The 26,486-nt window shown below is 35.9% G+C and overlaps 1 protein-coding gene across 1 annotated transcript in view; it reads left to right on the plus strand.

The window, feature by feature from the left end:
- IGF2R (insulin like growth factor 2 receptor) overlaps positions 1-26,486 on the plus strand; it is a 144,434-nt gene that overhangs the window by 23,274 nt on the left and 94,674 nt on the right. Inside the window, exons 2-4 of the mRNA XM_001371399.4 lie at positions 16,591-16,727; positions 20,880-21,004; positions 22,079-22,177. Coding sequence (XP_001371436.1) covers positions 16,591-16,727; positions 20,880-21,004; positions 22,079-22,177 — 361 coding nt within the window. The remainder of the gene's footprint in view (positions 1-16,590; positions 16,728-20,879; positions 21,005-22,078; positions 22,178-26,486) is intronic.

Below are 26,486 nucleotides of genomic sequence, written 5' to 3' on the forward strand. Positions count from 1 at the left end.
GACTTTGCTCAGTCACAGAACGAGTGTTTGAGGCAAATTTTGAACTTAAGTCTTTCTGCGTCCAGTCCAATGCCCTATCTCCTGTGCCATCGAGTTACCACCAAATTGCCACCAACTTACCACCAAATCACTTAAATAATTTTTTGGGTTGAGTTATAGATTCAGAGCTAGAAGTGTCCTTAAATCACTTTTCATTTTATAGATGAAGATATTGAAGCCCGGAAAGATGAAGTAATTGGTCACAAAAGTAGTAAATGGTAGAATTTGAACTCAAGTCTTTAAACTCCAAAACCTGTGCTCGTCACTAAGAACACTTCTGTTAACAGCCCAGCACATACTTTTCTATTAAGGTTTATTATAAGTTAGTTTTTGTCTATCTAAAAACTTCTTAGGTGGGTATAAGTAAGTGTATGTGTATGTTTTAAATATGTCATCAAACTATTTACCATTGGAGCATCTCCTGTTGTATTTTTCAGTGGTAAGCCATCCATATTGTGTTGTCTAATGCCCCTTGTGTGAAAATTCTGCTTGCCTAGAACAGAGTTTTTATTCTGTGCTAAGCTAATTGGCTTTGATGGAGATAGAGCACCTGACCTGGGCCTCATTAACATCACTATGACAGCCAGCTGGTCCAGAGAGATAACCAAACCCGATATTACATATGAAAAACAGAACAGCTAATGGGAAAGGTTGTGCAACAGAAAAGACCCCCATCTTTGTCATATATAATTTATTGTCAGATTGGTCACTGTTTTTCTTTGCCTTAGTGTCTTCGTTGGCACCCTAAGGTATCTTTGGCCCCTGGGCCAAATTACTTTCTTGAATGTTCATTTCTTTTTAAACCCTTACCTTCTGTCTTGGAGTCAATACTGTGTATTGGCTCCAAGGCAAAAGAGCTCAGTAAGGGCTAGGCAATGGGGGTCAAGTGACTTGCCCAGGGTCACACAGCTGGGAAGTGTCTGAGGTCGGATTTGAACCTAGGACCTCCCATCTCTAGGCCTGGCTCTCAATCCACTGAGCTACCCAGCTGCCCCCTTGAATGTTCATTTCTTAAGTTGGTAGAACTTTTCTACCAACTCACAGGAAAGTGGAAAAAGAAAGATGCTCAGTATCCTTATGTTATTATAGTAATAACAATAGTTAGCATTTTGATAGCATTTTAAGGTTTGCAAAATGCCTTACGTTTTTCTAATTCATGTTCTTCACAATAATCCTGTGAGGGAAGTGCTGTTATTCCAGTTTTACAGATCAGAAAACTGAGGTACAGGGAGGATAAATGACTTGCTAATGGTAACAATTACTAAATGTCTGAGGTAGGAGTTGAACTCAGGTTTTCCTACTCTGCCTAGTGCTCCATCCACTTACCAACTAGTTAGATAGAACACTAATCCCATATTTCTGACTTTCAAAGAGACTTTTCTTTTTGGGTATAATTGGTTTATCAGACACCTTAAAACTCAGCGTATCCAAAATTTAACTCTTCTTCTCAAACCTTGCTTTTCCCTTGACTCTCTGTCTATCTGACTGATACACTCAGAATTATATTTGAATTTTCCCTTTCCCTAATTTTTCATATCCATTCAGTTGCCGACATCTGTTCACTGTACATTTTCCATTTCCACTGTGAGCATTTAATTTAGCTTCTTAACTTTTCTGATCTAGAGATTTTGAATCTCTATGCAGATCTTCTTGCCTTAATTCTATTTTCTTTCCAGTTTATCTTTCATATAATACTGGAATAATCTTTCTAATGTACCACTGTGATTACTTTACTCATCCTTCTAAAAACTGCCTACCAAATGAAATAGAAATTTTGGATCTTGCCATTCAAAGTAGAACTGCAATCTTAACTTTGCAAATCCAGTCAAATTAGGATTATTCATCTTCTCATTCTCATCCTGTCCTATTCCATATTTGAACCTTTCTTTACTTTGCAGCATCTCTTTTCCTAATGCCTGCAAGGGACTTTCTCTATTTTTATCTTTCCCTCTTCCTAACTTTTGAAGGCCCCTTCTTTGAGGTCCAACTCAGGGGCCAGGCTTATTTATATTCCTGATTCCATTTTATCTGAAATAATTTTTTTCCCTTTATAGATTAATTGTAACATTTTTCCTAGATCTCCCTTTTATTTATCACATCCTCCTTTATGTCATATTTATTTGTGTACATGCCTTTCCTCTCCATTATAGTTTGTCATATTTGCCTTTGTGTCCCAGTTGTCTAGCCCAGCCCCTTGTCCATATCAAGTGCTTAATGTTTTGAACTGATGAAAAACTCATTTCATGATATCTCTTGAAAATAGAGTACCATTTAAAAATTTGTATAATAAATTGTCTTTGGGACAGTATTTAAAAAGAAGAAAAGGTTTTCGCTTTCTTTGTTCTTGTACTATATTTGAGGGTAATTTCTGCTCAAGTCCTGGTTTACAGCTTACATCACTTATGTGTACATCCTGATTCCTGACATTGCATAAAGCTATCCATGGAAATTGAAGATTAATGTTTTATGTTTCCTTGCCTTTTTCTCTAGGTCATATATCTCTATTCTCAGCTTTGTGGGTTTGTTAAAATAGGAAGTGAATTATTTCCTGTATGAGTGTTGGCTGCTGTGTTGTGTTGTTTTCATAACCCCCCAGATCAGGGCAGAAATTCATCATTCCCAAGAAAGTGAGTCCTCCTCCACCCCCCCCCCCCCCCTGGATATTTGCTTCTCTCTGGCATTTTGCTAATAATACTGACTGTATCATGAACTAGACACAGTGCTGTAAATGTCCATTTCTTCTTTTCCTAATTGCCCTTCTTTCCCTTGATTTGGAATGTTATCTCAGTGTTGACTTATTTAATTTTAAGGTTCTTTAGCCCAGATTTATGACTTATAAGACTGTTGAAAATGGCAGCAGTAAGCAAATGTATTTGATGAGTAATGTGTTATCTTATTTTATGATGTAATAAGGAATGTTCAAACCTTAGGGGATATTCTAAAAGGAAAATTAAAAAAAAATTCTAAACATTTAAATTTGGTAAACAAGTTGACAAAAGGTGATAAAGGCTTATTAGTGTTTTCTGTTAGTGAATTTAGTTATTAATAAACCCTCTGAATTGTATGTTTTTTCACTTAAACATTAATACTTTGACATTCCATATCCACTCAGTAAAATTTCCCTCTATCTTATCTCATTTTTCTTGTTCTGCATATTGCTGGAAGAAAACATAAGTTGGGGAGGGATGGCATGATTTTTAGATCTTATTCACAGATTTTTGGGAAAACCGAAATTTATATGAGTAGAGATCCAAATTGTTGCCCAGTCTTGTTGATTCTTTCTTTACCACGTGTTTAGTATACATACTACCTTCTCTTGAGACTCTTGACATGGCTACCACTCTGTAGCCACATGCTTAGACAATTTCAGTAACCTGCTGGTGGATTTGCTTCCTTTAAGTCTCTCCCTGTTCCATTCCATCTTTCACTCACTTCTCGAAATGATCTTTGTACGTGCAGATCTAAATATGTTACCACCCTCTGCTCAGCAACTGCAATAGCTCCTGCCACTTCCAGAATCTTATGGAAAGTCTTATGTTAAATATTCAGTAACTTTAATTCCCAGGTTTCCCCCTTACCTTTTGAGCATTCTTACAACATACACCTACTTCCCCAGGTATTTTATACTCTAATGATAATGCTCTTTTCTTTTTCTCAAGCAAAACTCTTGTGTCTTGATTCATACATTTTCATTGACCCGGCCCTGTGCTTGGGATTCTTTTTCTTCCTCCTCTCTACTTCCCTGACTTCTTCCTTGTCCTTCCAAACCACCCCTTTCCCCCTACCCTTTCCCAGCTCTCCCAGAGTTTCCCTCTATTGATTATCTCTAGTTTAGACTCTTTGTACGTGACTGTTTGCATGTTGTTAATCTGTCAGCTCTTTGAACATTTTCCTTTTTTAAATTACTTTGCCTTTCTTTGTATCCCCAGTGCTTAGCATAGTGCTTTGTTCATAGCAGATACTTAATGAATGCCTCTTGACTTGACTCGAGATGCAGAGACAAAAAGGACAGCTATCCTCCCAGGAGCTTGTTTTGTGCTGGGAGGTAGGGTACTAAATATATATAGATAAGGACATACCAGATAGCTTGAAAAGGGGGCAGGTATGTAGTCGTATTTCCTGAAAGACTGTAGAGAATGAGATTGAACTAGAGAAGGGAAAATATCCTAATTAAAAAAAGAAGAGAATAGAGCCTGAAAACTGTAGACTAGTGAAATTTACTTTAATTTCTACTAAAAATTCTAGATTCTTATTAGAGGGACTGTAAGTGACCATCTATAAATGGAAGCAGTTATCATAAAGAGGCAACATCATTTTATCAAAAACAGTGTGTCAGATTAGCCTTATTTCTTTTGTTAGGAGTTATTGAGCTAGACTAAGTCAGGGAAATGTGATACAAAGCTGAGGTGTGGTAACTTCTATGTGGAATAATAGAGTCAGCATCCAAAAATTTCTCCAAAGGATAGAATATTGATCTGAATCTGATATGATTAAACTTGATGGTTATATGTCTTAAACCTTAAAAAGTTAACTGCAGAAATGCAAGCAGGAACATGCTTATTTATTACAAATATATGAAGGAGAAGTTTGACTAGAGAGTAAGCCATCTAGCTGAAGAAGAGCTGGAGGCTTTAAGCATCCTGAAAACAATATGAATCAGCAGTGTGATAAAGCAGCCAAGAGGGTAATAGGCTTCATTAGGAAAAGTATAGTGTCTAAAACAGTGTGTGTATATGTATGTGTGTATGCCATGTGTATGAGAGAGAATATCACATAAATACACAATCTGATTAAGCCTATGAATTCTTTCTCAAAATACTATTTTTAAATAATTGAAGATATGCCAAATTTCAGTTAGAAGTTAGTTAAAAGAAATATGTATTTTTTTCCTCCCAAGTTTATAGACTCCAAGTTAATGAATCTTGTTCTAGAACATGAAGTAAGTTCAAGTCTGACTACATCTGGAGTATGCCATTTCAGGTTGGAACTTCGAGGTTTTTTGTTTTGTTTTGACATCCACTTTATACTCATTTGGGCTTTATTAGGCAATTTTTGCTGGAAGGAAGACAAGAAGATGATCTGGAAAAGGATTTTATGTTTCTTTGATTTAATGAGTGTGTCTAGGACTAAGATTGTCAGAGTAAACAGTAACCAGAGCAAAAGAGAGGGGAGGAAGTTGGGATGGGGAGGCACTCTGACAACCACCTTTTCCCAGGAGCATGACATAGATTTGAGGGAGTTATAAGGTTACCTACCCATAATATTACATAACCACTTACCTACCTCATGTTCATGGGTGCCTATATGAGTGCATATTTGTATATGAGTGTACATCTTGTATCTTATGACCCTCAGGGACCTTATGTATTCAGTAGACAACAGTATTTTGTGTGCAAGTTAATAAACTTTACGAAAAAAAAAAGTAATTTGTGTCCTATGATGATACTTCAGTAGATTTACATGGTTTGTACCTTCTTTAGTGCTTTCATTGGATAAAGCACCAGACGGTATAATCGATAGAGTGCTGGATCTGGCCAGGGTCAAGAAAATCATGAGTTTAAATCCAGCTCCACATTTAGTAGCTATGTGACCTTGGATAAGTCATTTAACCTTTAATCTTCCTCAGTTTTCTCACCTGCAAAGTGGTAAGAATAATATCGCCTATCTCTCTGGGTTGTTGTGAGGATCATATGAAATAATATTTGTAAAATGCCTGACACGTTAAGCACTTAATACATTCTTGCTCCCTTTCCTTTCCCCATGTATTGATGGGTCTGGTTATGGTCCAGCTATGTTTTTATATTAAATGTGACATCCAAGTTGCAGTATTGGGAAAAGTAGCAACTTCTTTCTGCCTCTGATTTGGTTGACAGTGTAATACTTGTGTATTTCCATCTACTTGGTAATCTGCCAGCATCTTCAGGATGTTATGAAATTCAGATTAAATAAGATTAAAATGAAACCCTTGTGCTCTGAATGCAGATGTTGATTGGCTGTAACACCTTTTGGCAGTTTCAGTAGGAGCAAGGAAGTTGGAATTGGAGGGGAAAAGATGTTTATTACCTTTTAACTTCAGAGCCTGTCTGCTTGGGTTGCATGTGACTTAATGACTACAGAGTAACTCAACCCACAAGACTTACTTCTGGATATTGGAGGGGCTTTTTTTCCCCTTTTTTCCTTTTTGCTTATTGTGTTTGGTATTTTGGCCAAAAAGAAAATCTCAAGAGTTGGTGAAGACAATTATAATTTAGTCCAATAGCTTGGACTTGTCTTGGACTAGTAGCTAACCAGTTGTCTTTGCAAAGTGTGAGGTTGAGAGGTGTGAATATAGATATGTTCTCTGATCAGTGGGATCCAGAATTTAAATTTGGATGTAAATAATGGTGAGAATGCAGTTAGTTCTGATAGTTACTTAGAGTATAGTCAGGGATTAGTAATAAAGGACTTAAAAAAAAAGTCTAGCTATTTGAGTTTAAGAAGCAGAAAGCAGAACTGCCTCAGGAGCCAATAGTAGAAACTGCTTTCAGGGTAGGGAAGAACTTGAGCAAAAAATAGCATGTGATCTCTTAGTCAATATGATATGATGTAAGGTTACCCTTTTAAAAAGTTTGTAGCTCTTCTCTAAGATGCTATTAGAGAGATTGAGCCTATTTAAACCAAACCAGCTCTATTGGCAACCTATAATAAACTCAGACTAATTTTTGTTTTGTATAGGAACTTTGTTTTAGTGATCATTTGCTACAAATAGGCTATCAACAGTTGCATGTAAAATCTTTTTGCTGTAAAGAAAGCTAGCATGGTGTCCTGGAAAGAATTCTGGATTAGAATTAGAAGAACTGGGTTCAGATTTTAACTCTACAAAATGATTTTGGACTAGGTGATTAATTAACAAGCATTTATTATATGCCTATCATGTTCTAGTTCCTAGGCTCAGATCCTTTTTAGTGTCAAGTCTAAGATCTCACGATATTTTTTGTTTTAATGACATCTCACCTCAATTATAGTGTCAGTTTGGGGGTGTGTATTACTTGTTGAAATCTGACCAATTCTTTGAAATAAATAGGATTATAGTCAGAGCTACTGGGTGGTACCCTTTGTCATCCCAAGTGACCCAACTGTTTCTTTTTCAATTTAATGTCAACAGACATGTATTGAAGAACTACTGTGTACTGGGTGCCAAGGGAGGAAAAAAAAGAATGACATAGCCCTATCCTCAAGGAATTTAAAGTTACAAGAAAAGATAATTATGAATATATGAGATAAATGTGAGAGGCGTTTTGACAAAGAATGTTATAATAGAGAGAAAATTCAAATGGCCTAGAGAAGTTGATATGACCTGCTCTATCTGTTCAAATTTAGCAGGTTCAATTTTTGGAATAGGCTTATGTTTTCATGTGCTTAACTGTGTTCAGTACACCAAAGGGTGATGCTAGGCAGCAGAAAATTTTGCTTACCTTTGTGAATTCCAAAGCCAGGCTCACCAGACATCTCCTTGAATAGGCTGTTTTGTGCTCAGGAGAGCAGTTCTAACCAGGATTGAACTACTATTTCTGGGTAGATTAAGCAAAATTTCACAATCCTAGGTTACTGGATAGAGTTGGGGGAGGGGTGGTAGATTTAAAAATGACAAGCTGCTTATTACTGTAGGCTAACAGCATTTCCTAGTTGAATGGATATACATTTAAGAAATTGCTGCTTCAATTTTTTTCTCTTTTTAAAAAAATGAAAAAAAATTTAAATAAAAAATTAAGTAGTTGAAGGATAATTATAGGAGATTAATAAAATTAAGAATTTTAATTTAATGAACATTAAAAAAATTCAAAAATAGACTGTTAATAGTGTCAGGGTTTTGTTTCTTGCTGTGTTTTTAATTAGTTTCTCATTTCTGTTCCTTTCATATGTTGGTTGGATATTTTCCCCATTGTGTTTTCCCCCCTTTTGCCTGCTCATCTTGTGACCCAGATGACTTATGATTAAGTCCAGAATTTAGCCTTTATTGTTGTTCATCCCATCCAGACTGCTTGATACCATTAGCTTATAAACAGTTAGATTGTATTTGAGCAAAGATTTGCATGTGTCAGAGAGAGTTGGGTTTAGAACTAGAAGGCTCAGCAGGGTCAATTATCCCATTTTCCAGATGGAGGAAATTAAGGTTCAGGAGGGTGAAATGAGTTGTCGAAATTATTACTTTTAAGGAGCCAACAGGGTATAGGAAAATAAAAGAAATACTCAAATGAAGAAAGAGAGGGGGAAGAAAGACTGAAGCAGCCATTTCCTAAATGCATTTCCATTCAACTGGGAAACAGGTTACAGTAAGTACCTTGTTCCATTGAAATCTCCCTTTAAAATTTCCCATTCTTCCTCAAAGTAAGGCTCACCAATTAAATGATTTAACCATGGTTGCACAGCTAGTGTCTGAAGCACAATTTTAACTGAGGATAATTTATTTTATTCCATTCTTGTACTTGGTAAAGAAAAGAAGATTCAAAATGTCCCCGAGTTTGCAGTTTGATCCAAGATGCCCCTGGAAACTATCAGTGTCACCATATTATTGCTTCTCTTTTTCATACTTAAACTTCAATCCTGGGATCAATTTAGTCCTAATTCCTTAGTCACCTTTCTTTTCCTTTGATACCTCCCCCAAATCTAAGACATCAGAACTTATGCCTACATTTTCATTTGCACTTGTATATTTGCTTTTTGAATTGGATTCCATTTCATCATCTGTAAAGTTTAAATGGCATAGTGGATTGAGTTCTGGGTGGAGTTGGAAAGACAGTTCAAATTCTGCCTTATATTTCCAGCTATGTGACTGGATAAATCACTTAGCCTGTCAGGCTTAGTTTCCTGATCTGTAAAATGTTAACAATAATAGCATTTATCATGTTGTGAAGATCAAAATGGTCAACATGCAAAGGAAGCATTTTGCAAACCTTAAAGCACTGTGTAAATGCCTGTTATTAATTTCCAGTCCTTTGGTTCTAGCTTTTCCACCCAGAAACCTCATGGGGACCTGAAGGAATAATATCTAGGATTGATGAGTTTTGATAGGGAGAGCCAGGGGAATAGTACACACACACTAGTATGGCTATAACTAGTTTAATTTACTAGTATGTATACCAGTTAAAATACATTCATTGCTTTTTTCAGTGAACTTGTCCTCTATGAGATTTTTAGGTAGAGCTCTTTTGAATGTCATGAATATGACATTCACATTCCCACATACAAATGGGTTTGAATACTTAACTATTAAAGTTTTTTTTTCTTGTAGTGGGTCCAGACTTGTGATTTCATTGGTATGTGGAGAGGAAACTCCTAACAATGCACATCTACCATGTCTAGTCTTAGAGACTTGCCTGGGGACACTGATGCTCAAGAACTTGCCTGGGTTCACACAGTATGTCAGAAGTGAGACAGGCCTTTGAGATCAACTCTCTACTGCTAGTCATACTTCCTGTCTGTAAAAGAATACCTCATATTTAACAAATTCTATGACAGCTGAGGCCTTTTATTGAATAGCTTTAAATGTCATCTATTGGAATCAATTATTTGCCAGCTTGCTTCTATTATAGACTTAATTCGTAAGTGATATTAATTATAGGTTTTTGTTCTTGCTATTGTTATTGAATATCTTGTGACAGTGGGATTTGGTCTGATCTAGTCTGGCAATTCAGTTGTTTCCTCAGCCTGCTTAACAGTAGCTTTCTAGCTCTCAAAAGGAAATATTTCTGCCATTTCTTTCAGAAAGTTACCCCAAAGCCAATTTAATGAGACCCCTAAAAAGCATGAGACTGTTTTTGAGAGAGAAAAAAAAAAGCTTGTTGACTTGTACCATGTCTGTTTCAAAAAGTGTTTGTGTATATATTAAGAGTGTTTTAAATTCAAATTGTTGTGGAAACAAACATTCTTCTGGAGCTATTGCTCAGTTTCTGTGCTCTGACTAAAGACTTCTTGCCATCCCCTCCCCCAGGAAAATCTCTTTATTGCCCCCTGCTAACCCAGCTGTGCACACTGATTATTTACTTTGTTTAAATGAAAAATAAAAGATTACCTTTCTGTAAATAGTCACAAACAAGCTTCCATTTTAATAGTTTGAATTTTGAATATAGTGTAGCACTTTTGATGTCCCAAAGATCTTTAAAATGAAATTCTATTTGGTCAGCTCTAAAAGATTGCTGTTTATTTGTTCTATCATCATGCACTTAAAGAAAACCTTATATGATAATAACAATTATAAAAGAAAGGGAATATTTGTGATTGTTCAAAGGGAATTTGGGGTAAAGGTTGGTAAAAGGAGAATGTAAGGTTAGGGTTGACACTCACAAAGTACATACCTGTACACACACACACTCATATAGTCCCCATTTTTTTCCTTCCTCTGGCATCATCCAGTTTTCTTTGAAAAATTTTTTTTGTTCTAAACTTAAACACCATAAGAGATTATTTCCATATACATATCTGAAATTGAATTTCATATTGTTTGCTTTTTTAAAAGTATGTAATAAATTCCACATATTATTTTCAAAATTGTCCTGCTTATCCATGCTTCCTTCTGTTCTCTTCTGTGCATTTATAAAAAGTTTCAATGTTTGTGACATCACTTGCTACTCCTCCATAGTCCCCCATGCCCATTAAATACATTTGTATATTTTGATTCAGTTTTAATTCTGCCTCTAAGATTTCATTGTTGGGTAGAAAGTAGATTTTTTGTTCTTAGTTTGTAAAAGAATGTAAAAAACAGCTTTAGTTTTCAGGAACTTTTGAATATTAATTCTGGTGCTTGAGTAAGGATAACTGAATACTTCAGGTTTCTAAATACCTTGCTAAGCTTATAGATGAATGTTTGTCATTATATCTAGAGTGTTTATTGCTTGCTTGCAAGTTTAATGTATTTTTCTTATAGCACCTAGGTCTTGGCTCTAGGAGGAATGATTGGAAGCTTGCTTAGCATAACTGTTGTTATTTAAACTTACTACCAAACATAAACATGTTGGTGCAGCCAGGAAAACTGGTTATAAATGGGAAAAGGCATGGTTGCCTACTAGTACTAAACTTGATGCTGAATGAAAGGTGTGATGGGATGGGGTGTCTATGTTCTTTTTTTTTTAGGCTTTAAGTAAAAATGATGGCAAAGGATAATGGATAGAGAACCATGGGAATCTAATGCCATGAGTTCAAGTACAATATACTCCACCCTGGGCTAGTAATCATTTAATCTCTCAATGCCCCAGGCAACTCTGTAAGATGTAATTTGGCTTCTGTTCTTTTCTAGTAATTGGGAGTTGCCTTGACTGATAAGATCATAGGTCCTGATAAAAAGTACATTTAGACGACTGAGATGTACCATACTTTGGTGTCTGGAAGAGGAAGGTCATAAATTAGAGGGCTTGAAGAAATCTCAAGGTGTGCCATTCCAACATTTATTCAACACCTACTTTGTGCCAGGTACTGTGCTAAGCACTGAGGATACTAAGATGAAAGACAGTACCTGCTCCTGAGCTCATGATCTAACAGGAGATACAACTTGCAAAAAACTACACATTGCTATATAAAAGATAAGTTGGAATAAGTACCACATTCTATCTTTATTCATCTCCTCCTGCCTTTGGTAAGGTTTCCTTACTTTTTTCCTTAATTGAACTTGACACCCTATCTCCTTTTTCCCATTGCTAAGTTTAATTAATCTTTGCAGAATAGATTTTTTTTCCTCTGAAAGATATTCTCCTGCCTGTACAATATTGTACCCTTTTAAAAAATACGAAGAGAAAACAGGATCCAGGAGAGATAGCTGATGGTTTAAGGTTGGCTCAGAAAGAGAAGAGGTTGGGTTTGAATAATTTTCCCCCTTCAGCCTTCCCTCCTCAGCTATGGCTGCTCTCACAAATTTGGCTTTTGACTTCCTCTACTACTAGAGCCTAAAGGTTCCTTCTCAGGAAGATTATTCTCCCCCTTCAAAATGGAAAAGGATAACAACTTTAATATAAATTAAGTCAACTAGGGTAACATAAAGAAAATGACTGGCAGGAAAAGAATGGGTGAGGAAAATAGGGGAAAGGTATCCCGTCTCTAATTACCCCTTTCCCTCCCTCTTTGAGTTTTGGGGGAACTCAGGCTTTGGCAGCCTGAGCCCCCTGAGAGAGAGTCAGGTTGACTGACCCTGGTCTTTGGCCCCCTGGCCACAGTTCAGACCCAGGGCACCAGGAGCTGTGAGGTAAAGTTTTGACAGTGACTCTCGATCTTCTTCAGATGTCCCTTCAGTTGGGAATTGGTGGTGGTGGTGGTGGTGGTGGTGGTGGTGGTGGTGGTGGGGAGAATGTCCAGTCACCAGGAAGGGAAAAGTTGAGAAAATTCCCCAGGAGAAAGGTTTGGCCAGACCTCTCCTCCTCAGCTTCTCAAGGTTGAGAAATCTCAACTGAAATCCCCCCAGAATCTTCTGGTTTTTCTTAACATTCCAGACCTCCTGGAACCCCTCCCCCATTGAGGTGATCAGATCCATCAACTCTTCAGCCTGTCACTCTTCCTAGAGTCCAGAACCTCTGTCACAATGTTGATACAACTCAAGTGAGATGACCTTGAAGAAAAGGGAAGGTGATTAGGGGATATTGGCAAATTTTTGCTTTGATTTTTTTTTTTTAATAAAAGTTATTTGCCTTAGATCATTCTTTATACATTATACAGTTCAGGTCTGACTCACAACTGTTAAAAGGCAGAGCCAAAGGTAGAAGCTATCAATAAAAAAAAATACATCCCCTTCCTCCCATAAAAAGAAAAACTAGGGAGGACAACTGGGTAGCTCAGTGGATTGAGAGCCAGGCCTAGAGACGAGAGGTCCTAGGTTCAAATCTGGTCTTAGACACTTCCCAGCTGTGTGACCCTAGCAAGTCACTTAACCCCCATTGCCTAACCTGTACCACTCTTCTGCCTTGGAACCAATACCCAGTATTGATTCTAAGACAGAAGGTAAGAGTTTTAAAAAACAAACAAAAAACTAAAAAGTATAGCATCACAGAGATCCAGGTTTCAATTTCTATTTACTTTCCAAGTGACTTGATAAATTTCTTAACATTTTAAGGCTCAGTTTCCTCATCTACAAAAGGCACTGTCACCTCTAAATCTAAGATCATTTAGAAATATTTAAAATATATCTTAAAAACAGTCAAATCTAGACCATTCCCCAAATGGGTTATTGCTGGTACTTGAAACTGTAATTTATGAATGAATGAACTTGCTGTTCCTGACATCTGAGGATTGAAGCTCAGGAACTGCACTAAAGATCTAGTGGGGTTTTTTTTTCTTCCTTTTCTGTTTTGGAATGTTTCTAATGGTCAGATTTTATCATTATTTCAATGAAAGAATAATCCTTGCCAATATATTAGTTTAAAAGAATAATTAGTAGGAAACTCAGTATAAAATTAACTAATTTTGGTTCTTTTCTTTGGTTAAGAGAAAAACTTTGTTAGGATCAAGGGATTTGGAAATGGGAGGGACTTTTGACAATTAGTCCAACTTGAAGGGGTTAAGTGGTACTTGCTCTGGGTCATACAGATAATAAAGATCAGAGCCAGGACTCAAAACCGTCTTGTGACTCCAGATTACAGAATTTTTCAGAGCTGGAATGGGAATCAAACCCTGTCAAGTGGTCAGTCATCTGACCTTTTTTTGAATAGGTCTAGTGAGGAGAGAGCTACCACCTCCTGAGAGAGATCTATTACATTTAGGACAGTTTGATTATCATGTTAAGTTTGCTCTTAAATCAGGCCTAACTATGCTGCTCTACAACTTCTACACGACTCCTAGTTTTACCTTTTGGGGACAAGCAGAATGAATCTGTCTCCTTGATTACTCCCCTTCATATAAATTGGCCTTCTTACTGTTTCTCAGACATGACTTGACATTTCCCAATTCTGTGCCTTTGCATTGGACAGAATGCTTGCCTCCCTACTTTGAATTCATTTCCCCTTTAGCCTTGCCTCTTAGTACCTTGAAACCTGTCTGGTTCTCCTCTACACCCCTTCCTGAATCCTTATTTTGTATCTATTTTGTATATCCTCATAATGTATATATTGTCTCCTCCTTAGCTTGCAAGCTTTTCTAGGGCAGGAATGGTTTTCAATTATTTCTTGTTTCCCAGTGTCTAGCACAAATGTATATAATAATATTTAATTTAATTTAATACCTGTATGGTCTTGGATAGTTCAACCGTTTGGGGTTCATGTTTATTCATCTGTAAAGAAATTGTCCACCTAAGATTTTCTTTTCCAGGCAAACCAACCCCCACTTCAATTTTCCTCAGATGGAATAAACTTGAGACTTTTACTATTATAACTTACTTTGGGCGTTTTTTAATTCATCAGCTTTCTTAAACATGGTGATAAGAGTTGAACCTAGAATCCTAGATGTAATCTAACTAAGGCAGAGTGTCATTCTAGACATCTGTTTTAATATAGGTATTTTTACTGCTTCATCACTCTTTTTGTCTGATAACTTTATAATACTATCCTTCCATTTTTCATATGAGCTGTTGCCTTATAGACACCATTTTTTCAACTAGCCATACACTTCTTTTCTAGTGGAGACCTGGAAATGATCTACGGTTTTATCACTGAATAGAAGAAAAATCTCTGGGACAATTTTATACCCATCTAGATATGTGTTCCCAATGTGGATCAGTCAGATTGTTAGTGTTCTCTTTCTATATAACATAGTATTCAAAACTTAGGATCTTTTATATCAAGGTGCCAGTCTTCAAGTTTCCGAAAAATTTTGTCAGCTATTTGTTCAGTTTGAACTTCAATGGTTCTGTATCAATGTAAAAATTAAAAATAGGCTCAATAATAAAAATATTTTATTTTAGGAGATTTTAAAACGATTTTTAACTTGTTGAAGAAGCATAGGGTAAATTGAAGGTCACTAACAAAAAGATTATGGGAGAGAGGAGAAGCATCATGTAGAAATTGGAATTTTCAGCTGAGACTTCAAGGAAACCAGGAGGCGGAGATGAGAGAGTTATTTCCAAGCACAGAGGACATCCAGGGAAAAATACATAGTGGGAAGATGTGGTTTTATTTGAGAAACAGTGAGGAGGCCAGTATCACTGGAATGCAGAGTAGGAAATGGAAAGGTTATAAAGGGTTTTAAAAGACAAATAGCATTTTATTTGTTCTGAGGGTGATACAGGGAATCACTGAAGTTTTGCATAGGAGAATGATGTGGCCAGATCATGTTGGTGGCTCAGTGGATGGAGAGACACATGCACACACACATATGCAGAGACAGTGAGAGAGAGAGAGAGACACACACACACACAACACACACACACACATAGACAGGTAGACCAATCCGAGGGCTCTTAATGGTTGAAGAATTAATTGATGAGGGCCTGAACCAATGTGGTAGCAAGGTTAGTAATGGATTAGTACTTTGAGAAGGGAAGCAGAGATTTAGATTGTACTGTTATAGAGTAGAAATAAAAGCAGATGGATACAATAACTTAAACCAAACATGAAATTTGAGTTCATCACATGTCTAGGTAGCTCAGTGGATAATTGGCCAGATCAGGTGTCAGGAAGATCTGGGTTCAAATCTACTGTCAGACATGTAATAGATATATGACCCTGGGCAAGTCACTTAACTCTGCTTCAGTTTCCTTATCTGTAAAATGAGTTGGAGAAGGAAATGGCAAACCCAAACCATTCCAGTATCTTTTCCAGGAAAGCTCCCAAAGGGGTCAGCTTGAACATTGAAAATGACTGACTAAGCATATGCTTTGTTGGTTTTGTGCTATCTTTTGTACTGTTTTCTAAACTCAGATTTAAAGTATTACTATTATTATGTTGTCATTTAGCACTTAAATATAAGATATTTTTTCTTTTTTTTTTTAAACTTAATTTTAAGGTTTTACTATTTTACTGTTAATCACCCTATCTGGATGTTATTTTCTTTGTAGCTAATATTACTTTATTCCCTTCTTTCCTCTCCTCCCCCTCAGTACCTATTACTAGAATTTAAAACATAGTAAATAAACATTCAGTAAGAGTAAGGAAAACTAGATTCTAATCTTGGTTTTGTCCTTCACCTTTCTTTGATCTTGGGGAAATCATTTAGCCTCTTGAGTCTCACTTTACTTCATGCAAAATGAAGGGAGATTGTCTGGATTTCCTTGAATGTTCCTTCCAGCTCTGTCAATTTTCAATTCTGAGATAGTTGTGTGTCTGTTCTTGGAGATGAAAATAATGAACTGAGCTAAAAATGTACAGAATATGACTTTTGAGGGCTATTATAATAGATTTAAGATAGGCTGTACTGGTATAAAGTTTTTATAATTGACATAATTTTTTCTATGTATACTTAATGTACTTTTTCCTTCCTAAAATGGTCTTTCTTTAAGAATATTATCTTTAGTTGAGGTATATTTGCAGGTGGAACAGAATGGTAACTTTGGAAGAATTAAATGTTTTATTAATTAAAGTGACTTTGTAAACAGATTTGACTTGGGCAAATTGTCTCACTAACTTTTACTAGAATGTAATGATTATTTTTTCTTCTTTCTAGTTACACTTGGGATGCTGTTGATATTGAAAATCAGACGCTGTATAAAATAAACCTCTGTGGAAATATGGCTATCCCCCAGTGTGAATCTAGTGCCATCTGTGCATTTAATCGGAATACTTCGGTTTATCATTCAGTAGGTAAGTTAATCCATTCTTTTGTACTTTGTGTTCTATATATACTTGCAGTATGTACATGTTGGATTCCCTGATAGAGAATACGGAACTCCTTGGAATAGGGGCTGTTTTTTTCTCTATGTATCCTTAGAGCCTTGCATATAGTCATAATAGGCACTTAGCAAACACTTGGTTGATTGTTATTTCATAATCACATCATAGATATATTCCTATCAATGAAGCAGAACATTAAAAAAAGAAAAAATATAACAAGGCTTTCATAAGGTGCCTTGAAAGGGGTTTGTATAGGATTGATCAGTGATGGAGTAAATAGAGAAAGGATTATAATTCAGCTGGCTAGTGATAGAAGTTTTGGAGAGACAAAAAGGGAAGTGTTTTATAAAGCCCAACTCCTAATTAATGCCCATGTCAACACAATACTTTTATTCCCCAAAATGCCAGCTTTATATAAAGTGTTTCTTTGGGTGTCCCCTTTTGTACTTGCCTTTAGAACTTTGCACTCTTTCTGAATATCCTCTGTGGAGGCAGAGTCAAGAGTCAAGATGTTAGAATAAGAGAAAGCAGTAGACCCTAACTCTCCACTTCTCCACAATGATCAAGAAAATACATCACACTGGATTCTGCCCGGGGAAGCTAAGAAAAAGTCACAGTGAGTCTTTTCCTGCACAGGACAGCTTAGGGAGAGTCAGAGAGGTCTTTGGACACTGAGGCCAGATTTTGGTTAGAAACATATATTCCATTACCCAGGGACTGACAGAAGGCTGAGAGAGGTACCAGGGCAAGAAGTGTCATGTTAAAAAAGAGATTGAAAACCTACAATCTAGTTCTGGGTGCAGGAAGAGGTTCCATCTGGTAGTTCCATCACCTCTTACTCTAGTTTGGATTGCAAATATATGATGTAAAGGGGGAGTGAGCTACACACTGAGCAAGAAACAGTTTTGGAAATGTATTTGTGTGGCTCCAATTCCTGCCCAGTATCCCATTGTGCTAACAGGGCCTAAATGTAGCAGTTTACTGAAACTCCTAACCAAGGAAATCCGTACCTGGGTCAGCAACTTGAAGAGGTCTGACCAAGAGGCCAATGATTATATTTATATATTATATATACATATATATATATAGGAGTACTAAAATTTTATAGGCCTGCATACTAAGCTATGAAAGGAAGAGAATGTATAGGGACAGAAGCTGAGGCTAGGACACCCTCTCTCCCACCCCCCCCCCCCCCCACCCCCATCCTCCTGGGCAGAGTGTATAGTGCTCAGCATTAACATACAGTCCAAAATTAGGAAGGCTGGAAGAACAGGCAAATGAACAAAAAATCCCAACATAAGTTATTCTGGTGATAGGCAACTCAGGATATAGATACAAAAGAGAATGACTAAAAAACCATCTACAAGCAAAAATTTGTAAGAATTAAAGCAAGCTTTGAGAAAAACAGCTAAAAAATTATGAAAAAAACTAAAGAGCAGTAGAGGAGAGGGAAATGGGAAAAGAAGAGAGAACTCACAAAAAAAGATATGAAAAGAGAATTAATAATATGTAGAAAATAGCTCATTGAAACTTATTGGCCAAATGGAAGCCAGTAACTTCATGAAATATGAATATTGCCCATGGCATCAAATCTTTATCTTTTTAGGGGGAATTTGGGGTTTTGGAAACAACCACTACTTAAGTAGAACTCTTAAGTATGTTAGGCAAAACAATGGTCAGTGAAAATTTTGAATTTAAATATGTTTAAAAATATGCATTGTGAGCTGTAGCATTCTCTCTATAAAGAAGTCAGTCACTGGGTTATAATGTATAGTTCATTTTGCATTTCATAGAAGTTGAGGAATTTCTACACAATAAGCTACATTGACTTTTTGACCCCATGGATGAATGAGCAGTTTCTTTGCTTGACAAAGAAGTAAATTAACATGGTCTTCTCTTATGTTTTCTGAGATGAGTTTCAGAAATGCTGGCATTTTCTTTTCTTTTTTTAAAAACCCATATCCTTTTGTCTTAGATTCAGTATTGGTAAGGTAGAATCAGAGTGGTAAGGGCTAGGCAGTAGGCATTAAGTGACTTGCTCACAACCTGGAAGTAGCAGAGGCTAGATATGAATCCAGGATCTCCTAACTCCAAGCCTGGTTCTTAAGCCACTTAGCTACCTAGCTGCCCACAATTCTGGCATTTTCTAATACAAGCTTTGATGTTTCATTTCTCTGTCATACTGGAAACCCTGTTTTCATCACTGATTATGGCCTCTAAAATGAGAAAGACTGGAACAAATGTAAGATTTTGATGTTTCTTTCATCACTTAATATGTGACAAACTTTTCACAAACTTCACTTGTTCATTTTCTTTCAACACAAATTTGTTTACCAAAATTCAACTTATCAGCTATTTTCATCTATATGAAATACATATCTATCCTTTTGAGCATGTTTATTTTGTCCAGCTGGAAAACTGCATAGTGCATTGTCACATACATTCTTTATTACCTTCTTTAACTCTTCTTTTGCCCTACTTTCTTTTCCTTGATTTTCTTATTCTTCATCCTCCCATGCCTTGTTTGAATATATCAAGCATCTGTTTTGTTAATTTTATTTTACATAGAATATGCTTTGTTGACATAATTCAGTCAGTCACCATAGTTGTTATCACAAGAATAAAATAAGACTATAGTTATTCTTTATACTTTATATTTAAGTAATCTTTGATATGGTATATCCTCAAGAGAGATTTTAAATGAAGATTAAAGAAAATCTTTAATAGTAAATGATTAGACTCTGAAGTTCTGAATCTAATGACTGATTTTTGTTTTCTGTATGGTATAGTTGGAATCTTTTATATTTTTGCTTTTGCTAGGCTCTTTACTGTAGGGTTGGGAGTTGGAATGTAATGGAAGCAAGCCTCTTCTGCATGCTTTCCAGCTTCTTGGCTCTCAGAGGACATTTGTGAATTGTAGTGGATTTTTGCAGGGGGAGGTGTCAGGTTTTGTGGTCTGGGATCTGGAGGGCTCACATTTGGAAACACCTCTCCAGTACAGATGTATAATGTTCAGTTTTAAGGAGTTGTCTAGAGGCCAAGGAACTTAACCACGGTCATTCTGGAAGGGTTTAAACCCCTGTCTTGATTCCAAGTTGCTTTTTCCTGAATTACATTAGCATGAACAAAAACATCTACTGGATGCTATGAATAAAGGAAAAATGCTTAATGAATAATGAAGTAATTTTTAGAAAATTCAAATTCCATAGACTTATTTTTAAGTGATTTTATATATTTATCCCCTGAGAAGATCAAATTAAATTTATTCCTGAATCACATAGTGAGGCTTCTTCACTTTATTTTTAATTTGGAAAGCTTGATAGCAAAAGTTGGGTCCTGGAATGATCTTGAGAGTAGGCTATTCCTGTGGATATGTGAAATTCAATAGATCTCTGTAGTTAATTACAATTAATTGATATTCATTTGGAACCTAATGTGTTCCTCATTGCCTTCATAGCAATGCACTGCATGTGATAACAAGATTCAAAATTTTTCAACAAGCATTTATCACTTAAGGAAATTTCCATCTAATTAAGAGAAATAAGACTTGGAAATTTCTTGTCTATTGAAAGAATTTATGATTTTAGCAGTTTAGCTTTTTCAGCAGTTTAACTCATTTTCTCTTTGATTTGGTACATAGCCTTTAAGAGTTGCTTTGTGCATCAATTTCATCATTGAGCCAACCACCATTGTGACAGACAGAGAACTTTGGTTCTCAGACAGCAAGCATACAATTCACAGCAAGATCTATATAATTTAGCTTTCTAGTTTGGTAGAAAGTACTAGAGCTTGTGTTTTGCAGGCATAGTCTTCACGAAATGAGTCACCTCCACTACACATCCCTAAGAGGATTTAGGTTAGGTTACTGAAAACATATATAAAAACATGTAATAAAAGGCAAAAAATGCAATAGAACATAACAGTAAAAATTTAACATGCCAAAGAATGATTTTAGATGACAGTACATGTAGAAATATTTTGTTGCATAGCTTGAGTGTATGCCTTTAAGCTTCTCCATAAAATACTGTGTTGAAAAAACCTGTAGCCTTTTTTATATTCCACTGGAATTCGCTTTGAGGTATATCTGTTTTATAGTTGGCTTTTCCTTTCTCTATTGCCTAGGTGACTCATCATTGAAAAATGGAACCAAATCCTTGTTGGAATTCAACACAACAATTTCCTGTGTCCAGCAGGACATGAAGACAACAGTACAGAGTAGTATCACCTTCTTATGTGGGAAAACACTGGTTAGTTAATATGGATTCATTCTTCATATTTTCTGTTATTTTGTCTTAAGTGTCTTGTTAGTTGTGTGCTCTGGCCATAAGTGAAAAAAACAAAACAAAACTAAAATGAAAGCATATAAATCCTAAATTACCTCGTCTTTATTTACAGTGACAATTTATTATAGTTGAGCTTAAAAAACAATATTCAGGGCTTAGTTATAGGGTGATTTTTATGTTCTTAGATTCCTTTTTTCTCTAGTGTGTGTTTTTGTTTATGTTTTATAGCTCAGCCATTTTACATTAAACTTGAGAAATAGCAAGAGGAGTTTTTTAGAGAAATATCACTATTATTAGTAAGGAGTAGAGCTGATAACTCTAGAGAAACTAAGTACTATAGTGGATTTGGATATGCAAAGCAATGAAATTAAAACAAAATTGAACACACAGTTATTTGATTGTTTGTCATCACTGGTAATTGACATGAAGATCCAACTATCATTTGGAGGCAACCAGTTTAAACAAAATTTCCAGGTTTTCTGCCCAAAGAGCAGATATCTCAGAGTTCAGAAATAGAGTGAATGACACTTAATATGCCTCAAACAGTACTTCAAGACTTTATGAAATACTGGTGCCATAGTTTTTTACCGGGGAAATTTGGAAACAACTCAGTATTTTTGATTAATCTGGGCTACTATTACTCAAGACCATTGACTTGAAATTGTTTGTAGTAGTATGAAACTAGTGCTCTCTTAATAATGAAAATCAGCCAACATTTAAATTTTAGCTATTTACTTTCATTTAATTACATCTTCAGCTCATAAGAAACCAAAAATATCAGTAAATAAGCATTAGGAGATACATCTAGTTACATACTTCAGAATAGTTCTTCTGAGATATATTACTAGGCGATTTGGAATTAACCATCTTGAGACTTAAGACAGTGCCTGACTTTTTATATATATAAACAGACATGTTCATGTGCTTGACTGAAACTTTCTAATTTAGATTGTATTTTAAAGAAACTTTAAAAGTCCTAAGTAATCTCTAAAGGTATTCTACAATTGTGATTATAATTTTTATAATTTTTAACAATAGGGAACGCCTGAATTTGTAACCTCAACAAGATGTGTGCATTATTTTGAATGGAGGACCACTGTGGCCTGCAAGAAAGACACATTTAAAGCTATCAAAGAGGTAACAAGTGGATTTTTCTGTTTACCATATAAGCTGTAGTAACATTTAAGGGTTGAAATACTGATTTTGAAAGACAAAAAAAAATTTAAATTCTCATAGCCCAATTTAACAAAGCCTAGACAGCTTTAGATGTCTATTTAAAATTGTTTGGAGCAGGATCTAAATTTACTTGAATATTAAAGGGTATGATGCTCAGATTGGAAATTTATAAGCTATTCACAATAGATGAAATGGACTTTCAATTTTAATTTATTTTTTTAAATTTAGAATATTTTCCATGGTTACATGATTCATGATTTTTCCCATCTCTCTCCCCTCCCCCCCCTTCTGGAGTTGACAAAGCAGTTCCACTGGGTTATACACGAATCATTGTTCAAAACCTATTTCCATATTATTCATACTTGCAACAGAGTAATCTTTTAACATTAAAACCCCAATCATGTCCCCATCAAAATACATGATCAATCATGTTTTTCTTCTGCATTTCTGTTCCCACAGTTCTATCTCTGGATGTGGATAGCATTCTTTTTCATAAGTTCCTCTGGATTGTCCTGGGTCATTGCATTACTGCCAGTAGAAAAGTCTATTACATTCAATTGTACCACAGTGTATCAGTCTCTGTGTACATTGTTCTCCTGGTTCTGCTCCTTTCGCTCTGCATCAATTCCTAGAAGTTGTTCCAGTTCACATGGAATTCCTCCAGTTCATTATTCCTTTGAGCACAAGAGTATTCCATCAGAATTGGATACCACAATTTGTTCAGCCATATAAATATTTTTTCCCTATCTCTTTGGGGTACAAACTCAGCAGTGGTATGACTGGATCAAAGGACAAGCATTCTTTTAAAGCCTTTTGGGCATAGTTCCAAATTGCCTTCCAGAATGGTTGGACCAATTTACAACTCCACCAGCACTGTATTAATGTCCCAATTTTGCTACATCCCTTCCAACATTTATCCCTTTCCTTTGCTGCCATATTGGCCAGTCTTCTAGGTGTGAGGTGGTGCCTTAGAGTAGTTTTAATTTGCATCTCTGATTATAAGAGATTTAGAATACTTTTTCATGTGTGTATTGATAGTTTTGATTTTTTCATTTGAAAACTGCCTATTTATTGGACTAGAATTCTTCCTGAACATCATTTAATAAATTACCTTTTTAAGCTTTATGGGCTAAATGTTGCTCCTTTGGTGTTATGACTAGATGATTAATTTTAAATAAGTGAGCCAACAGGATCCTGGATTATTGTCTACAGCCTGGGTATTCCTCAGCATGGTTCCCTTCTCCACATGTTTTGACTATTTCATCATTTTTTTTAACACAACAGCGGTTTCTCATTGAACTGTGCATCATAGCCCTAATATTCTCACCTATTGCTCCAGATTCTTCTCCAAGTTGCCTGATACTGATCTTTTCTCTTATATTTCTTACTGGTCTACTTGAACCCCCTGTGTCACATTATCCTATTTATAACTTTTCTAGTAAATGAACCTAGTGTCCTATAATCTTGCTTGCTTTTTTGTCTGGAATCTACCTTTTCCACTAAATCTTCTCTGAAATGGAAAAAAGAAATGATGATTGATGCTTGGGGGCCTTGTTTCATATTCTGCTTCTGACACTAGCTGTGTTACTCTGGGCTAGTGACTTCATTTAACATTACTTCAGTTTCCTTAGAATGAATTAGTGGTTAGAAGGCCAATCTTAGATGACTTAGCTTTAAGCCCCACCTCTGTAACATGCCCGTAGCAAATTATTGAACCTCTTAGTACCCCAAGCAACTTCTAAGTTTAGAAATTGTAGATTTTCTTCACCAGGGATCTACCTGTGCAAGTCTATACTTTTCAAGTTGCTTTGAGTAGCAAAGACCACTGAAAGTGACCAAACAACAAGTAAGTGCTCTAGAAAGGAAATCTTAGCAAGTTAATCACATTGCCTTTAATTTCCTTTTATGTACTTCTGACCTTTTTGGCCCCACAGTACTTTCCAGTTTTCTTTTTCCATTTTTTCCTCGTAGCTGCTAATTTTTTAAGCCTGTACCTTCCATCTTAGAATACATACTATGTATTGGTTTCAAGAAGAGTCATAAGGGGTAGGCAGTGTTGGCTAAGTAACTTGCCCAGGTCACACAGCTAGGAAGTGTCTCAGGCCATGTCATTGGTTTTTATTACCCAAGTGACCCACATATCTTGCTTTGCTATTTCAACTATTTGTATGGCTTCCTTTATGCTAAGGAAAAATACATTAAAAAATAGGTAAACACAAACTTTATTTTCTTTTCCTGTTTGTCTTTTCAATAATGCTCTTTTGTTTTTATTTCTCCAATGCACAAACCTCAGTTTCTTTTTGCAAAGAACATTTTCACCATAGTACTAAATTTCAGCATTGAAAGGATTTCCTTTATTTTTAAACCCTTACCTTCCATCTTAGACTCAATACTGTGTATTGGTTTTAAGGCAGAATTGCAGTAAGGGCTAGGCAATGGGGATTAAGTGAGTTGCCCGGGGCCACACAGCTAGGAAGTGTCTGAGGTAATATTTGAACCTAGGACCTCTTGTCTCTAGCTCTGATTCTTAATCCATTGGGCTATCTAGCTGCCCCAACAGGCTTTCCCTTTTTTTTTAAAAAGGATTATTGTTTTAAAATTGACTTTTTCTTTAAATTAACATGATATTGCTAATATCAATTGAATTTCCCTTTCAAGGTATCCCTTTCAAGAGGGATAGTTATCTTTTTAAAAATCTTGTAGAAAAGGAGAGGGACATATCTAAAAGACATTATATAGGAGAAGGGCAAAAGCCTGATTGGGGAAGGGTAAAGGGGCACTCAAAAGTTAAACCAAGTGAATTGAACTTTTGAGAATTTTGTGGATCTTTAGAAAAGGAAGGTCTCTTAGAGGCATCATGACTTCATCAGGAACAGATCATGCCAGATCACCCTATATCCTCCTTTTTTTGATAGGATTATTAAGTCAGATTGTCTTAAGCTATCCTTCTGGACCTGATGGGAAGATATGTGCTAAATGATAATATAGTTAAGTATATTGGGAACTGGTTGAATGACGGAACCTAAAGAGTAATATTTAATGATGTGATACCAGTTTGGAGTAGCTTCTCTAATGGAGAGGCCAACTGATTAGTCTTTGGCTTTATGTTAATTTTTAAAAAAATAAATAACATGTATGAGGCATAGAAGATATATATCACAAAGCTGGGAAGGCCAGCTAACAGAGTTGATAATAAATTCAGGATCTAAAACTATTTCTTCAACCTAGCCATATTTAATATGAACCATATTTAATATGAAGGCATTTCATGGGGATAAATGTAGGATAGACATATGGATTCAAAAAACCATAAGTACAAGATGGGGAAAAGGCATGATGAGAGAGCAGCTTCATCTGAAAAAAATTTGAGGAGTTTAGTAGGGTACAAACTGAATCAATCAACAAGTAGTGTTGGCACTACTTGTGCTAAATGATAATATGGTTAAGTATATTGTTTTATAGTTAAGTATATTGGGAACTGGTTGAATGACTGAAACTAAAGAGTAATATTTAATGATGTGATATCAGTTTGGAGTAAGCACATTTAGCTTAATGGCAGCCATTAAGCTCATAAATCTGGCTACCTAATGAGAGGCATAGTGCCCAGCATAGGTAGTGATTGTTCAGTTGTTTCATTCCTGTCTGACGATTTGTTATCCCATTTGGGGTTTTCTTGACAAAGATACCAGTATAGCCTGCCATTTCCTTCTTCAGCTCATTTTATATAGATGAGGACCTGAGGCAAGCAGGATTAAGTGACTTGCCCAGGATCACATAGCTAGAAGGGGGAGGCTTAGATTTAAATTCAGGAAGATGAGTCTTGCTGATTCCAGGCCTGACACTCTATGCAATGTGCACCTAGGTGTCCTAGGTAGATGATAGTCCTACCATGTTCTTTCTTCATTAAACCATATCTGAAGTATCATTGTCAGCTTTGGGTGTCAAATTTTAGAAAGGATATTGATAAGCTCAAGAGTGTTCAATAGAAGGTGATTGATCAAAATAGTGAAGGGGTAGTATAATTTTCTATAGTATATTGTCCTGAAAGGATAAATTAAGAGTGTTAGGCCTGGAGTCAGGTCTTTCTTATTATTAATGATTCTTACAATTGTTAATAATTAGCAATTCTTTTAAGAATTGTTTGAGGGGTCAACTGTATGACTTAGGGGATTGAGAGCCAGGTTGAGAATTGGGAGGTCCAAGGTTCAAATTTGGCCTCAGACACTTCCTAGCTGTATGATTCTGGACAAGTCACTTAACTCACCATTGC

Source organism: Monodelphis domestica, chromosome 2 (genome assembly GCF_027887165.1).
Source record: "Monodelphis domestica isolate mMonDom1 chromosome 2, mMonDom1.pri, whole genome shotgun sequence".
Lineage (NCBI taxonomy): Eukaryota > Metazoa > Chordata > Mammalia > Didelphimorphia > Didelphidae > Monodelphis > Monodelphis domestica.